At 34.6% G+C, this 16,106-nt stretch overlaps 1 protein-coding gene across 1 annotated transcript in view; it reads right to left on the reverse strand.

Moving 5' to 3' along the window:
• Positions 1–917: 917 nt before the first annotated feature.
• LOC138320605 (atrial natriuretic peptide receptor 2-like) overlaps positions 918–16,106 on the reverse strand; it is a 40,862-nt gene continuing 25,673 nt past the window's right edge. The window contains exons 5-22 of the mRNA XM_069263700.1: positions 14,074–14,153; positions 13,651–13,786; positions 13,004–13,112; positions 12,673–12,803; positions 12,316–12,397; positions 11,990–12,098; positions 11,631–11,801; positions 10,958–11,134; positions 10,500–10,665; positions 9,993–10,142; positions 9,383–9,557; positions 8,803–8,943; positions 8,127–8,250; positions 7,588–7,656; positions 5,843–6,017; positions 5,359–5,457; positions 3,149–3,240; positions 918–2,784 (exon numbers count right to left, since the gene is read on the reverse strand). Of these exons, the coding sequence (XP_069119801.1) occupies positions 2,416–2,784; positions 3,149–3,240; positions 5,359–5,457; positions 5,843–6,017; positions 7,588–7,656; positions 8,127–8,250; positions 8,803–8,943; positions 9,383–9,557; positions 9,993–10,142; positions 10,500–10,665; positions 10,958–11,134; positions 11,631–11,801; positions 11,990–12,098; positions 12,316–12,397; positions 12,673–12,803; positions 13,004–13,112; positions 13,651–13,786; positions 14,074–14,153 (2,555 nt within the window). The 3' untranslated portion in view covers positions 918–2,415. The remainder of the gene's footprint in view (positions 2,785–3,148; positions 3,241–5,358; positions 5,458–5,842; positions 6,018–7,587; positions 7,657–8,126; positions 8,251–8,802; positions 8,944–9,382; positions 9,558–9,992; positions 10,143–10,499; positions 10,666–10,957; positions 11,135–11,630; positions 11,802–11,989; positions 12,099–12,315; positions 12,398–12,672; positions 12,804–13,003; positions 13,113–13,650; positions 13,787–14,073; positions 14,154–16,106) is intronic.

The following is a 16,106-nucleotide window of genomic DNA, read 5'->3' on the forward strand; positions in this document are numbered from 1 at the left end:
GCCGATTGTTATTGTACCAGATCACAGATGGATACTGTTATTTGATAATATTATTTATTTTCACTACTGACGAGGGTATTGATTCTGTACAGGATAAAACTACATCGAATGCTTGGCCATACCCAAATATGCCCTCTCTGTTTCCAATGGTTGTCCCAAATGTATCAACATCTAGGATGGTGGCTTATTCCCTCGATCCCAACCATTATTGTCACTGGGAGTACAACGAACATGTTTCATATTGGCACCTCGATATCCTTTCATCAGTTTCTCATCTTGTCTTATGCTCCTGTATAAGTCAATCTCGTCATATCAAATTTTCCCTTTGTGATAATAGTTCCAGCGCTTGTGACTTTATCGTATTCGACCTGGCTTTGGCGAATTCAGTCGTTGAAACAGACTTTAAAGGCTAACACTCTAGGAGCACATATTTCCCTTCATTCTGCCCTATTTATCGATTTCCCAAAACATGTATATTGAGTTGATAAATTTTCACTTGTTCGATCGATTTTCGGGTTTGTTAAGTCGATATTTGTTGAGTTTGAGCTTCTAATTTTACTTCAAGTTAAAAAATATAAGAAATAATTAATTGCATCCCGAAAAAAATCCGTGGCACTATATCCATATGGAATGAAGTACTGATTGCTCACGACCCAAAGACAAAATAAATTATTTTATGTTATTTTTTGTGTTAATTAGACTTGTGTATACACGATTAAACACCAATTATTGGTCAAATGATGAATGTCATTTATGCTCTGTCGGCGGTGGAGCATCTCTAAGTTTGGAATATAGAAAAAAAAACCATTTGTTTTTATTTATTAAAACTTTTTTTTTATCCTGTTTAACCACCTGGTAAAATATTCACCATAACTGAACATGCAATATTTTAAAACAAAAAATAAAGAGAACATGCATTGTATTTGAATGTTTATTAAACAATAGGTGATCAAGGACTTACGAAAATAAAATCTTTCGTTCCTTATTTTATAAAAGTCACACGGTAGAAATGGAAACAGTACAGGCTAATGTGTGGTTCTCCACATGGTTGGACCACCGTTAATTGTTTTAATTCTACTCTATTATCGTATCACACTCTCGTAGCACAATATTACATATTTGACAGTGATTTTGTGAACTATTATATGTCACCATGTGATACAGTGTTTCTACGATTTTATACTTAAAAAATAGATATAAAGAAAACCATTTAATCATGGTCAAGTTTGTTTTTTGTTGTTTTTTTTATACACGGTTATAACAAAATAATTTTGGTCGTGATAAACAAATTCTACAAAGATCGCATAAAATGGTAAGCCAAGTTACTTATTATTCTATTAATTCCGATATCGGAATTAAATTTTCCGAGTTCGGAATTAAAATACTGATATCGGAAATTAATCTCCGATATCGGGAATTTTAATTCCAATATCGGGAATTCTAATTCCAAAATCGAAAATTCTAATTCTGTTATCGGAAATTCAATTGCCGATAACAGAAATTCTCTCTAATTCTGCTGCACTAACTACTCCCTGCGTTACTTGCATGGTAGAATAACTTGAATTTTCGATATCGGATATATATCGGATATACAATTTCTGACATTGGAATTTGTTTTCTAATTTCCGATATCAGAATTCGAATTTCCGATATCAGAATTAGAATTTCCGATATCAGAATTAAAAATAATTTCCTATATCAGAAATAGAATTTCCGATATGGAAAACAGAATTTCCGATATGGGAAATTCAATTTTCGATATCTGCAATAGAATTTCCGATATCGGGAAATAGAAATTCGGAATAAAAAGTAACTTAGCTTGCCATAGCATATACATTATATATGTGGAAATGAAGTAAAAATTGTTAAGTGATGAGTGGATTAATTTATCAAGTAAAAACTCGTAATAGTCGACGAGTTACTGATAGGCATCGAGTGAGAGTTCCAGATACAAGGTGAGATACCCTGCGACTGAATACAAATTTCCCATGGAGATATGTTTTGTTGCTTTATACTCAGAAGACAGTCCAGTCTCCCCCAGGAAAAGCACACAATTTGCGTTTTCCGATCTGTTTGAGTTCATTTTTACGGCACTGGTTGTCGATAAACAATAGAATGTCAGAAATCATTCACTTTGTGGTTGATTAAGCCAACTGCTAAATTGCATAGAGAAACTATCACCATTGCTTCAGGAGGCGTGTAGTACTATCAAAACACAGTGTCACACACTTACTCACGAAAGACTGGGACTCGATTGCTATACAAGACATTGCTACAATACAATATTTTGATATGTTTAACTTTTGACATTGACATGTTTATAAGCTCTCAACAGTTTAATAAATAGATTGTTGCTATGTTTTGCGAAGACAACTTTTTGTTAACATTTAGAACACCATACTTAAACGCTTCTCCTTATGGTTCTATTGATTTCGTGATTGATGTAGTATCACAACCAAGGACTTCGAACTGTAACCGGAACAGTGTTACATATATACCACACTGAGTGCCGATTGACTGTTGACAGTCGCCATTTTCATTGTCCATACACGAATAACAGGTATCACATTTGTTAAAATTATGTTGCCATAAATTTCTGTCAGTTTGTTTGGTTTCTGTGGTTTCGGATTTCGTTGCTGTTGTTTCCTGCACGTCTGCATTCCGTGGTATTGGGTCTGGCACCTGAGCTGTCTTTGGTGTTAATTCTGGCACTACAACCTGTGGAAGGGGTTTATCGAATCCATCCTTTCCTTCCAAGAAGAAGGTTTCTATTGTTCCTTTGCCCTAAAATTAAACATACGCATTCATAAAGAAAAGTGGTACGTTGGAATTTCACATATGAAAAAATTAAATGGACCTAACAGAATAATGTGCCAAAAATAAAGAACATTATTCGTCATTAACTATATTAAACAAGATTTGCCGATATAAGACTCAGGTGTACAAGACAAGACAATCTTGAGAAGATTATAATGATTAGACTGAATTTCCTAAAGATATTTCACGAGACGAACCTTGTTTTAAGCATGATCTAGAATTCCTGATAGAATTATAGCAAGTAAAACGGGGAAACACCAGCTACTTTGATTTTCTATAGCACACCTATGCTATAACATGAAAATATAAGGCTATTCAGCGAGATTACTACCTTCATTGTAACTGGGCCTCTCAGCTTTAGATGGAATCCCCCAAGGTGTCGTAACAGTATGTTTGTTTCCGGGCTAACATGTATCTTCAATGCTGAAAACATAACATTTGTAATGTGATTTTGTCAGAAATACGATTTCAAGGAAAAAACAGCAACGACATTTTATAATAGTAATACTGATACTGATAGAGTATTATTAACAATCACCCACATGAGGTAAACGTACGGTGGCTGATTTGTGCCATTTCGTCTTTTCGTCTTTTTGCCCCGAAAAGACGAGAATTAAGAAACCTTAATTTTCGTCTTTTCGTCTTTTCGCCCCGAAAAGACGAAATTTAACAAATTTAAATTTCGTCTTTTCGCGGCGAAAAGACGAAAAGACGAAAAGTCAAACACGAAAAGACGAAAGTGATACACGCTAATTAGCGACTTTGATTCTCGTCTTTTCGCCTTCAAAATTCTCGTCTTTTCGTCTTTTCGTCTTTTCGCCCCGAAAAGACGAAATTTAACAAACCTTAATTTTCGTCTTTTCGCCCCGAAAAGACGAAAATTAACAAACCTTAATTTGCGTCTTTTCGTCTTTTCGCCCCGAAAAGACGAAATTTAACAAACCTTAATTTTCGTCTTTTCGTCTTTTCGCCCCGAAAAGACGAAAATTAACAAACCTTAAATTTCGTCTTTTCGTCTTTTCGCCCCGAAAAGACGAAAATTAACAAACCTTAATTTTCGTCTTTTCGTCTTTTCGCCTTCCGGTCCGGTGTGGAAGTCATTTTGAAATCTTTTTATCTTAATATTGACTTAATTGTTCAATATGGAAGCATCAAAGTAGTTTATGATAACAATCGATTTATTAAATTGATAGTATTACAAGTATCTTCATCAATAACTAAGATTAGAAGTTTTAAAACAGAAGTCAACATGTTTGTTTACAGCAGTTACGTAGATTTCTCACACGTGGCATATGCCACGTGCCACTAACAGATTCATCATTCCGCAAATCCTTTAGCGTGATTGATACATTTTTTAAAATTCATTAATATCTTATTTTTTTGTGTTCTAATCGCCCTCTTTAGCAATTACGCTTATCAATACATTGCCGTGTATTTGTAAGGACAATAATGAAGATTCTAAACATAGCACTTACAGGAGTTGCCTCCCCTACACAACTTGAAAAAAAAAATGTTGTCGGCGGGGTATTATTTGAAAGCGTTTGAACCACGGATAAACTTGTTAACAAAATAATTTATGAAAGACAACTCGTGAAGACTTTGAGTTTAAAGGAAGGACTTGTACCAAGAAATTGTTCAAATACAGTTAATTATATCAGTCAATCAGTAGGTACAATGTACTGTGTATTATATGAAAAGACATTTTGACTACATACATGACATGGTTTTCATCATAATTGTACATTAGAAATTACATTATAATCTCCGTCGTATATGAAAGATGACAAAGTATATCTGTAATTTGTATTTTGTCGGGGCGAAAAGACGAAAAGACGAAATTTAAGGTTTGTTAATTTTCGTCTTTTCGCCCCGAAAAGACGAAAAGACGAAATTTAAGGTTTGTTAATTTTCGTCTTTTCGCCCCGAAAAGACGAAAAGACGAAAATTAAGGTTTGTTAATTTTCGTCTTTTCGGGGCGAAAAGACGAAAAGACGAAAAGACGAGATTTTTGAAGGCGAAAAGACGAAAATTAAAGGCGCTAATTAGCGTGCTTCACTTTCGTCTTTTCGTGTTTGACTTTTCGTCTTTTCGTCTTTTCGCCGCGAAAAGACGAAATTTTAAATTTGTTTAATTTTCGTCTTTTCGGGGCGAAAAGACGAAAAGACGAGAATTAAGATATTTAATTTTCGTCTTTTCGCCAGACGAAATGGCATAAATCAGCCACCGTATAAACGCCAATCTATACCAAACTAATTTACGACTATAAAATCATGATGAGAGAACATGCCTTTGTGTCAATATTGATAGTCTCTTGTGTCTATCGCCGAAAATGTTATTTTCTGTATATACCATGATGACAGAGGATCAAAACACGAGATGGAATTGAATTCAGACTTGAGACTATTTGAGCTATTTAGGGTAAATGGGCATCCTCATTAGATTTTCAAAACAGCTGAGATAATAGATAATATTAAGATATCAAACTGTTTGAAATACAGGTGGACATAGACACATGTCCTATATTGTTCGGCCTTGACCTACCAAGTCCCGTCGATTCCATCCGAGATGCATAGTTGACGGTATCACCGAACAGACAGTACCTTGGCATTTTTAATCCTACAACACCGGCCGCCACAGGACCTGACACGAGAGAGATTAATTGAATAATAAAAAAGCCAATAATTTGAAAATTAAAAAAATATGTATATATATTTAAAAAAAAAAACTAAAAAAAAAAAAAACACAAAAAAAAACACCACCGCTGCATCCAAACATCTTTACATAATGTAAATTTTTTACCTCGATTATCTGTGTATTCACATATAATATATACAACTTCATTAATACTGCAATTTTATTCAGGAAACTAAAAACAAAAGTATCCATCCACTAACTACCAAATACCATCAACAATATTGATAAGATAACAATTTTGAATGAATTTTCATCAGAATAGAAATAAAAAAGTACGTTTATGAAACTGTAAAACGCGGCAGAAATAAAACAAACAATCTGAAGTCTATACCTGAGTGAATGCCTATACGGAGTTGCAGTTGTTTGTCAGGCCGATGCCTTATTGTGAAGGTGGTGACAGCATTAAGAAGTTCCAGGGCCAGACTGGCTATCTCTCCGGCATGTCGGTTACCATTTCTGGTGGGTAGTCCAGACACAACCATGTAGGCATCGCCTATAGTCTCAACCTACGAGATATCAAGCGCATATCAAACAACCATGTAGGCGTTCCCTATAGTCTCAACCTACGAGATATCAAGCGCATATCAAACAACCATGTAGGCGTTCCCTATAGTCTCAACCTACGAGATATCAAGCGCATATCAAACAACCATGTAGGCGTTCCCTATAGTCTCAACCTACGAGATATCAAGCGCATATCAAACAACCATGTAGGCGTTCCCTATAGTCTCAACCTACGAGGACACGATATGGAGAGCACATCGAACAACCATGTATCAATTCCCTATATTCTCAACCTACGAAGACGAGGTATCGAGATCATATAAAAAAAAACATGTATGCATTCCCTATATTCTCAACCTTTGAGGACGAGATATCGATAGCATATCAAACAACCATGTATGCATTCCCTATAGTCTCAATCTACGAGGACGAGGTATCGAGATCATATCAAAAAACCATGTAGTCACCCCATATAGTCTCAACCTACGACGACGAAATATGGAGTTTATATGGAACAAAAATATAGGCATCATCTTCAGTCTCAACCTACGAAGTATCGAGAGCATATATGAAGGGAATCAATTACACACACAATGATAGAGTGTACATCTTAACTATTGTCCTTATTTCAAAATGCTGAATCAGTATCAATACTCTCCAAACAATATAATCGTTAATTATATACCTTATAGCTTTTATTAATATGTTTTAAACCAGAAATCATGTGTATATTAGTATACTTATTGTAACTTGGAGAGAACTAATATAGGAAATGCTTGTTGTTTGATCCTGTTTTGTCTTTGAAATAAAATTTGATGAAATTAACTTTCATGAACAGATACCATATATCACATTTCGACAGAGGAAAGTATTTGTCACCCCTGGTTCTAATTTCGAGACATTGTCATTGATCATGATTTTTCATAATAAGTTACTTTGTACGTGGATTGAGAGGCAGGTATGGCGTTAGAATTATACCTGCTATCCCTATTGCATGATCGTAAAAGGGGACTAAGTTTAGGATATTTTCTTTTCTCTTCCTATCTGACATTATCTTTCCTAATGCCGCCCTTGGCACTGCCTCACTTTTGGCTCTGAGTTGAGCATTCGCCCCAACGAGGAAGGCTCTGGGTTCTGTCCCCTGGCTGAGACACACCAAAGTCTATAAAAGTGGTAGCTTCTGCTCCTGCTTGGCGCTCAGCATACAGAGAGTGGGACGACTGGTTCGCCCGTTGTCGTATAACGTGACTGGGTGGGGTGTGTTGCTTGGTGTCATCGGCGGAATGCTTCCGTGATATAGCACTATAAAAAGGGCAACAGTTCCACTATACAGAAGACACAACACGAACATACCGCAGTCTTCCAAAACACGCACCTCGCACTTCACACACGCTACACACTGCATACATGGGAGGCCGTCCTTACAAGACCTTAGCTGTTAATATGACGTTAAATAAATCAATCAAACAAACAAAAAGTAGAAAGAATGACACATGATTCTTATCCATGTGTTAGGGTGGTCGTTATATATAGATGTTAGTAAGACAAAATCATATCCCTCATCATACATGCCTTGTAGACGTCGTAATGTTCGATGATTTTATCAAAACATATATACAAGTCGTTCAGGAAATTCACAACCTATAAAGAAACAAAAGTTATTATTATGCGAGTAACTCATTTTTGCCCAAACGCCTCAGAATGCTTCTTCAGTCTAAATGTCTAATAACGTGTAAAAGATAACGATGTAGAAAAATTGGAATCATCTCAATCAAGATGTCATCAAATGTTATCAAATATGTTTTCCATAGAAGCAGGGGTGGTAAAGTGAATGATAATACAATTTATGAATGTACAAATATTTCAAATAATTTTCGGCCTCTTGGCCATCTTCAGGAACATAGAAACAAAATTCAAGTTAGGTAAAACACATCTTAGCAACAAAATCCAAGAGGCCAGATTTTTATAAAAAAAATATGGACTGTTTGAACTATACATATTTTCTCTCTCTGAATTACGATTGTTTGAAAATTTAAGTTATGAATGGTTTTGTATTTTAAAAAACATAAGAACCGCTGTATATTCCCGCTTTTAGCTATAATCTGTCTTACCTCAACTGGAGTACTGTCCGACGATAGGGCAGTGAAGCCAACGATATCGCTGAAGAAAACCGTCACCTCTTCGTACGTCTCCGGTTCTACCATCTTACCAATCTTTAGATCGTTAGATATTTGCCTGCATCAATGAAATATTTAAAAACCCTCAGCAGATGATCTACATAACTGGAATTAATGTAAACATCCGATACAAGTTCTTTATGGTAGGAAAACATGTTTTATCAGCTTGAAACATTTTTACCTTTCGACCTATAAAATGTTGGCTTCTTCTGTGTACATGATGATTTTTATCACAAAAAAAAAATAAGCGAATAAAACGTACACTGTGATATATCAAACTTTTACATGACAAAGTACCAAGAAACTCGTACAATGTGAAAAACCAACCAAACTGTCATGAGTTGAGTTTAAACATATTTTATTGAAACTATTTTACAAAAGGATTGGGCACAACTTATTACAACTTATAAAAACCCTCACTCAACAACAGTGGCACATCAATATTTACAAATTGCGATAAATACATATTTAAACAAATAACGAATAAATATATTTTAAATGTCTTTGATCTGTTTCTGATAAGTACATGGTTTTGAATACCCAGAACCTATATAAATCTGTGAAATATTACGTGGATATAGCACTGCCTGTGATACACAGAGTTGTATACCTTGGTAACATCCTACAGAGCAGTTCCTCTGTCTTTCGTTGTTCCTCCTCCAACTGTAGCGTCCTCTCCTCCACAACCTCCTCCAGATGATCCGCGTATTTCTCCATCATGTGTATCATCTGGTCCACAAGGTTGGTGTTCCTGTAGACAAATACCTATTTACTTCACGCACTCTTTAGTCTTTTAGTGAATTAACAAAACAATAAACAAATTTAACTGATGTAATGGGTTTCATGGTGAAAATATACCACAATAATCTTAATGTCGAACAGATGCGATAAGTATTTAGCTGATATCAGTATCTACATTATCACTATCGATCGTCACAAATAATTACTCACTAGATTATATAAGATAAACGTTTGCATAGTCATCTTTACATTGTTAATGGTTAATTCATACATTGTATTTCAGAAGAAGCTATCTTAATAGCATTTTTAGCAATTAAGATTGACTTCCTTTTGTTTCACTCCGTTAGTACTAACTGAATGTCCTGATAGTAAGTTATGAACCTTTAAGTTCTTTAGATTTCGCGAAGAGGTACATATGTGAAGTTAATCGTTATTGAAGAAAGACATACACTCCCTTGTTGGACTTCTTGAGCGTAGCTGCGATGGTATCAAAGTTTGGCCGAAATGATGGAATTTCTTCCCAGCATATCCTCATCAGGTCCATGATAGACTCATCAGCTCCGTCCTGGGGCACCTTAGGGCGGTATGCTGGGTGTTCCAGTACCTTTATACGCTCCACTATTTCTATAATTTAAATAATGTAACATTAATTTCATCTTGAAAAGAAATTATTGAAGTAACCTAAAGTAAACATTGTATCGTAACATCCATTCCTAATGACTACTTTTATTTGTGCTTCCAACTAAACAAAATGTGAATGAAGGATTAAACTGTCTTGATATTAGTTCTTTGGTTGCAATGATTTTCAACTAAACCTGATGTCAACGGACGAATAATTTGAAGAAACAACAATTGACTTTTTCTTTCTCATTACGAAACTACTTTTGTGTAACATAAATTCTCTGCACAATCTTTTTAACGAAGTATTGTGCTGTAATTCTGGTATATTTAAATAATGGTCTGAAGCGACCAGACGAGGTATACCCATGGCACTTTATGTGCTGATTTCAAAACATAAACTTGGTTGCCTCCCCTCTGCTATTTGCATGTCATACTTACCACTTGGTTCCTCCATAGAACAGCTGTAAGGCTCAGACTTGGTCAGAATCTCCTGTAGAATGATTCCATAGGAATAAACGTCACCTTTTTGAGAGCCTTTAGGAAATTCGCCTGGATCACGGAGAATCTCCGGCGCTGTCCAAAGCATTCCTAATAAAACACACACATGTGGAATTATTGGTCTGTTGCTTAGTGTATTTGATGAAAATGAACTGAAACCTTATTTATAACACGTCGTGTGTGTATTGCAAACTCAAATCACGTAATGATTTTAATAGTTCATCATATAATTTTATCTACTTCCGTTTTGAGCATATTTCCCTTGGTTTTACTAAAATGATGACCATGTTTCTGTGGATCAACATATACTCTATCGAGTGTGCTTGTACTGCCCATTAATTTTTATGACTTTGACCTACTTCTATATATATATAGTGAGCTTGTTTGTCTATGTCTTACATTTAGTCATTCATATGTGTCGCGTTAATAATGATGATGTTGACTTACTTCTATAGTGAGCGTGTTTCCCCAGATCGTCGTCGCGCTCTCCCTCCCGAAACGCTGGCATCGCCATATCGCCTACTTTACACACCCAGTGACCGTCAACGAATACGTTGGTGGACTTGAGTCTGCCGTGGGTCTGTATCGCTGAATGATGAATGTATATCATTCCCTGGCCAAGAAAAGAACAATGTCTACACTGAAGTTTCTGTGTCATATGTCAAAAATGCTATTATTAAATTAGAAAGATATCATAATGATTATGACTGAATGAACAAGGGAAAGTAGTCTTCAGAGCCCGGAAGCTTGTTATATACATGTACATTATAATAGTACCTTTTATGTTTATTATATGTACATGTAGTTCATTTGCAGTTCGCTTCATATTACATTATTGTTATATTTTGGATGGAAAATACCAATTTAATATAAATACATGCTTGTTTTTGCTTTTTTCCGCTAACCTTAGCTATATCAGAAGCAAATGATATTTTGAAGATGCGATCCAAATTGATATTATCATTCTGAAGAACGTCTTGGAGACTGCCTTTGCTACAGTACTCGGATACAAGGAATATTTTCTCTGGCTCTACACTAGCACCGACGAATGGGTTGATGTTGGCGTTCTTCAGACTGCGCATCTAAGAGATAAAACACAAAACATTCCTTAATTTGTTATAAATTTTTATTATTAATGTATCAATAAAATTCGTTTCACTTATCGAATAATTGTTTTTCGAGGAAGGGTTTGCTAACATTGTTTCTCTTTCTTTCTAAATACAATCTGTATTATAAGACGTCGACCATGTATTATAATTCTACTTCTAACGTTTTATAAAAATCAAAATACAAACTTGTACTTTTGTATAAAGACCATGTGCTTGATAAGACCATTCTCTTAGAGCATTGTTTGTTAGGTGGTCTTTATAGTTTTGACTTTGCTCTTTCCAAATATCCTTTCAAGCATTGTCTAACTATGAATTAGTAATGCAGAATTAACGCATTTGTGAAAATAACTCTAGAATACAACTACTTCCTGCCCCTGTCGAATGTCATTTGCTGTACAAAATGGTATACGAGTCTTGAGTTTGATTAGCTAACTTTTAAATATCTAATTGTGACTTCATCGAGTCTTACTTGGTTTATTTCCTTCATTATTTTATCGGTGACAGTGATGTAGGATTTGTTGATGTATTTGATAGCTACAATATGGTCGTTGAACTTCGCTGCCGTCACAAATATCTGATGCTGTTGTGTGCCAGACGTCATGGACGTACCGCTACTTCGTCGGGAGGAATCCATGAAAGACTGAAGACAAAACCAGTCTTATAATGTAACGTGAAGGAAAATCGGGTTAACAAAAATATTGAAACTATATATAAAACAAGAAACATTTTAAACAAAGGAACTCTCGTTCGGTCGTGGGCTAAATATATCACGTGGCAATGTTCTTGAAGCATAAATATATATGACGTAACATGCTACATATACTCTACCTTCGCGGTCATACGGCTGCCGAGTTTACTTCGTGTGTGTGTGAAATGGAGGTCTGATAAGGAGATCTTCCATGACATACTGTGCATCAGGGCCTGCAGCCTCATTTTTCTGGTAAAAAGAAAATATCGTAACACTCTATTGTAAAGAACAAAACGAAAGCAGTGTATTATTATTTTTGTAAAGTAAAGCACAACTTACAAAAGTTACATATATATTTTACATATCATTATGGGAAATATTATTCATTCATGTTCTTTGTCATTATTGCTGACACAACCACATTCATGGTTCCAAGATGGCGACATTACATAAGCTGATTTTATACCTTCTGTAGTAGAGGAAGAGGAAGATGACGCCGACGATTAGGACGAAGACAACCACTGATGAAGCTATAATGGCGTTCTGAACTAAAATACAACAACCAACATCAACATATATATCAAAAGTAAGAAAGGAAAATTATTTGGAAATGATCCATGCCTCTTAGAAAATCATTTTTTCTCTTTTATTCTTTTTTAAAAATGATATCATTGTGCTATTGTTGAAATAATCTTTGTCGCTTGTTTACGAGCTTTTGGTTAGATTATCATCGCATCAGCTTTGTATTTTTATATCTGCAACTGTCGATTATGTTAAAAAGTAACAAGCGTAGACATTATTGATAGAAAGAAATCATGCCAACCCTCTTTGTTTTCCTCCGGTGGACACCTCTCTCCGGTCCACCCGCACGCGGGCCTTCCCAGTGGAATCACGGTCACGTCGTTTGACCAAATGACGGTTGTGTTCAGAAAAGTTGTCAGACCCAATGTCTTACTGCAAAACGCGAAGTTATATCCTTTCTGCATCTACTGGGGACTAAATAATGGTTTGCTAAAACTTCCAATTTATACATTTACCATTGAAAGTATTTCTTTATCTGGTTAATAAGAGAGTTAAAATGCTGTGTTCATTTGTTTATAAATCATAGGAAATTTCGGTCAGGTTTTAAAAAAGGCACTAAGTATTAAACTTACATGCCTGGGTTGATAGCAATAGGGACGTATACACCATGTTGAATATTGTTGACAACGAAGCCAGAGTCCCGGGTACCATTTTCCGTGATGTAAACATAGCCGCCAGCGCCTGAAGTGTAAAACAGTAAGGTATTTAAAAGGCAAATATCTGTGCTGTTTTCATACCTGGTATTTGTTGATTTGTATCATACTAGCTCATTGGGTCGGAAATACGCTTGACTCTCTGGGTATAGGCAATGCTTTTGTAACAGGCAGTGATAGCAATATATAGCTACTCTTTAGGCGGACATAATCTAGTATTGGTAAAAATCGTAACTTTGTTTGTTTTATATCACTTAAAAGTTGTTAGTAGAAAAAAACCACCTGTCTTTCATGTCTTTTATCAAACAAATGAAATCCAAACGGAATTATCACTTTAATAGCAACAAGCAAATCATAATCAGACGGATGTTAATGTAAACTGTTTTAGAAACTATATTCTATCTTGTTTGTATAATACATGGTCAGCTGCCCAAGGGGGCGGGGATCTTTCGTAACCTCATGCGAGAGAAACTGAAACACCAATGATATAACAATTATCGCTTATTTGCAAGAGCAGACAACTCTGTCACACGTTAAGATATATCTATACATACGTGTGTACCTACCTTGGAAGCTGATGTTGTGCATGAGCAGAGAGATATTACCAACACTGGTAAAGTCCATTCCAGAGTCGTAAGCGATATTCAGAGCCTCGGCATACAGGCGGAAGGCATCATAGAGTAACCCGGCATGGACAGTTTTCTGAACTCAACAAATAATAAAAAAAAATCAATAAACACACTCATTCGCCTAGTCACACCTTTTTTATTTGTATTAATTATAATAATAATGTTTCTTACCCTTTTTCTTTGCAGTCACAATAAAAAGCCGCCATAAGCGTAAGCGTAAAGTTTTGTGCTGTTTAATACTATAACACTAAGAACAAGGATACTAACCTGGATATTGTAGGATAGAGTGTTTCACGCAAAATATGAAAGAAGGAAAATAAGAACACATTGTTTTGATAACGTAATCCAACATTTGCTTACTGTGACATTTTGAGCCGCCAGTCTACTAAGAAATGTTTGGGTATCGTTTGGGAAGACGTTTGGATTGATATCCAGAATACCTGTGGAAAAAAAAACAATCTTACTGTCATATTGTTGTTAATAATGATAATGATGATGATTGAATGCATTTATTTTCACAGAAACGCAAACTTGTTCCCATGCAAATTTGCAAAACTGTAACTATGCATGTAATATATTATCGTTGTTTAGTGGTTCTTTTATTCGCTAAATTAATGTACACATAACCTTATTACCATACCGATATTAAGATGTTGCCTTTCAAAATTTTGAGATTTCCACAAAATATGCATATTATCAAATTTAAACTATCTATGCTATACATGAGTCATTCTCAGAAATGTTCCAAATCCAACATAAAGAAAACTAAAAAATTTACCTCAATAAATAGATAATTTTGGTTCAGAAACTTAGAGAATGATCATTGTAGATATAAAAATAATATTGGTAATTCCTGATAAGCTCCAGATTAGTTACTACGACGACCAAAAGATGTCATGTCAAGGTCAAATGTCCATGGTGTTAAATACTATAATATCCTGTTTTAAAATATATCTATGTAATTAACAACTTTTCATTTCATTTGATATTATGTCAAAGTAATAGTTCATATCAAATTCTATTACTTTAATACTCCGTAATCAGCTGGCAAACAATATATCTCACCAGTCAACAACCTTGTATTTTTATAGCATACAGATACATTTCATTTTATTACATAAAATGACTCAAAAAGATTACTCCTTTAAGACAAAGATTTTATTTTGGTCTTTCAATGAAAACTTTGTGTCTGTTAACATGCTCTATATTTTATCTTAAACTTATCACTTTGCAATGTGTTTGTCCCGGTAACACTATGGACATTGATGAATACCGCTGACAAAGGTAACACAACAGACATTTATCCATGGTGTTGCCAGAGAGAAATGTTTTGTACAGTTCTTGATCATCATAATGACATTCATTAGAGATTAAAAATAGACTAGGTAGACATAATACTATGATATCAAAGAGTTTCAAATATATCTTATATTACAAAAGGAGTGAAAAAGCAGTATTTCTTTGTCTTTGCTATGGTGCGCATTATGAAGATTGTCTGCAGAACTCTGGCATCTATATAGACCATAGATGCCACAGGAAAATAGTTTAATACTTAAGTATGCATTAACTATTATAACAATTAATGACAAGGTGTCTTAAATTTCTTCTTGTATGACTCTTTTATGCCTGTGGAGTTATCAAAAGTTGTCAGTGGTGTTACAATTTTATCACTATTTGGTCACACCAAAGACAGTTACAACACAGAGGTTTTCTTCTTTTTTTTAAAGATTTTAATTTCTACTCTTCATCATAGTACAAACTGTAACATCTTAATTTGAACTAACTAGTAGTTCCTTTAAAACACAGCAGAGAGTTTTATTGAAAATACATGTCATGGTTCAAAATAATTAGTAACACCATGGACACTGAAATGTTCATTGATACCAAAACTCGTGACTGATTTGATTAAATTTAAAAACACCCCTCCCTTGGACTTTAAAAAGTCACTATGTGCTAAATAAGTAGGGAGTTAATACATTATGGATAATGTTACTTATCCTTCCTAGTGATGCATCATTTGAACCAAAATGACTGTGGTAACACCACAGACATTTTTTCAAGGGACAGGCGAACTTTTTGTTAAAAAAATATTTATTTTATTTTATCTTATTTTTTTAACAAAACCTATTAAAACTTTTAAATATTTGATAATTACCTACAAAACAAATACTAACTTAACATTTTATCACACTTAGACAATATTTTATTTAAGTATGAATTTTGATCATTTCTCCTGTATAGATTTAATATTGAAAAAAACATTAGCCCAGAAAAACATGACTATTGACAAATTTAACAAACTGTGGGAAAATTGGCAAAATATTTTCAGCTAATGATTTCTCTGAAATAAAATCAATCACTTATGCTGGTCCAACCATTTGATTTTCTTTATT

The sequence above is a fragment of the Argopecten irradians genome, chromosome 4 (assembly GCF_041381155.1).
Source record: "Argopecten irradians isolate NY chromosome 4, Ai_NY, whole genome shotgun sequence".
NCBI lineage: Eukaryota > Metazoa > Mollusca > Bivalvia > Pectinida > Pectinidae > Argopecten > Argopecten irradians.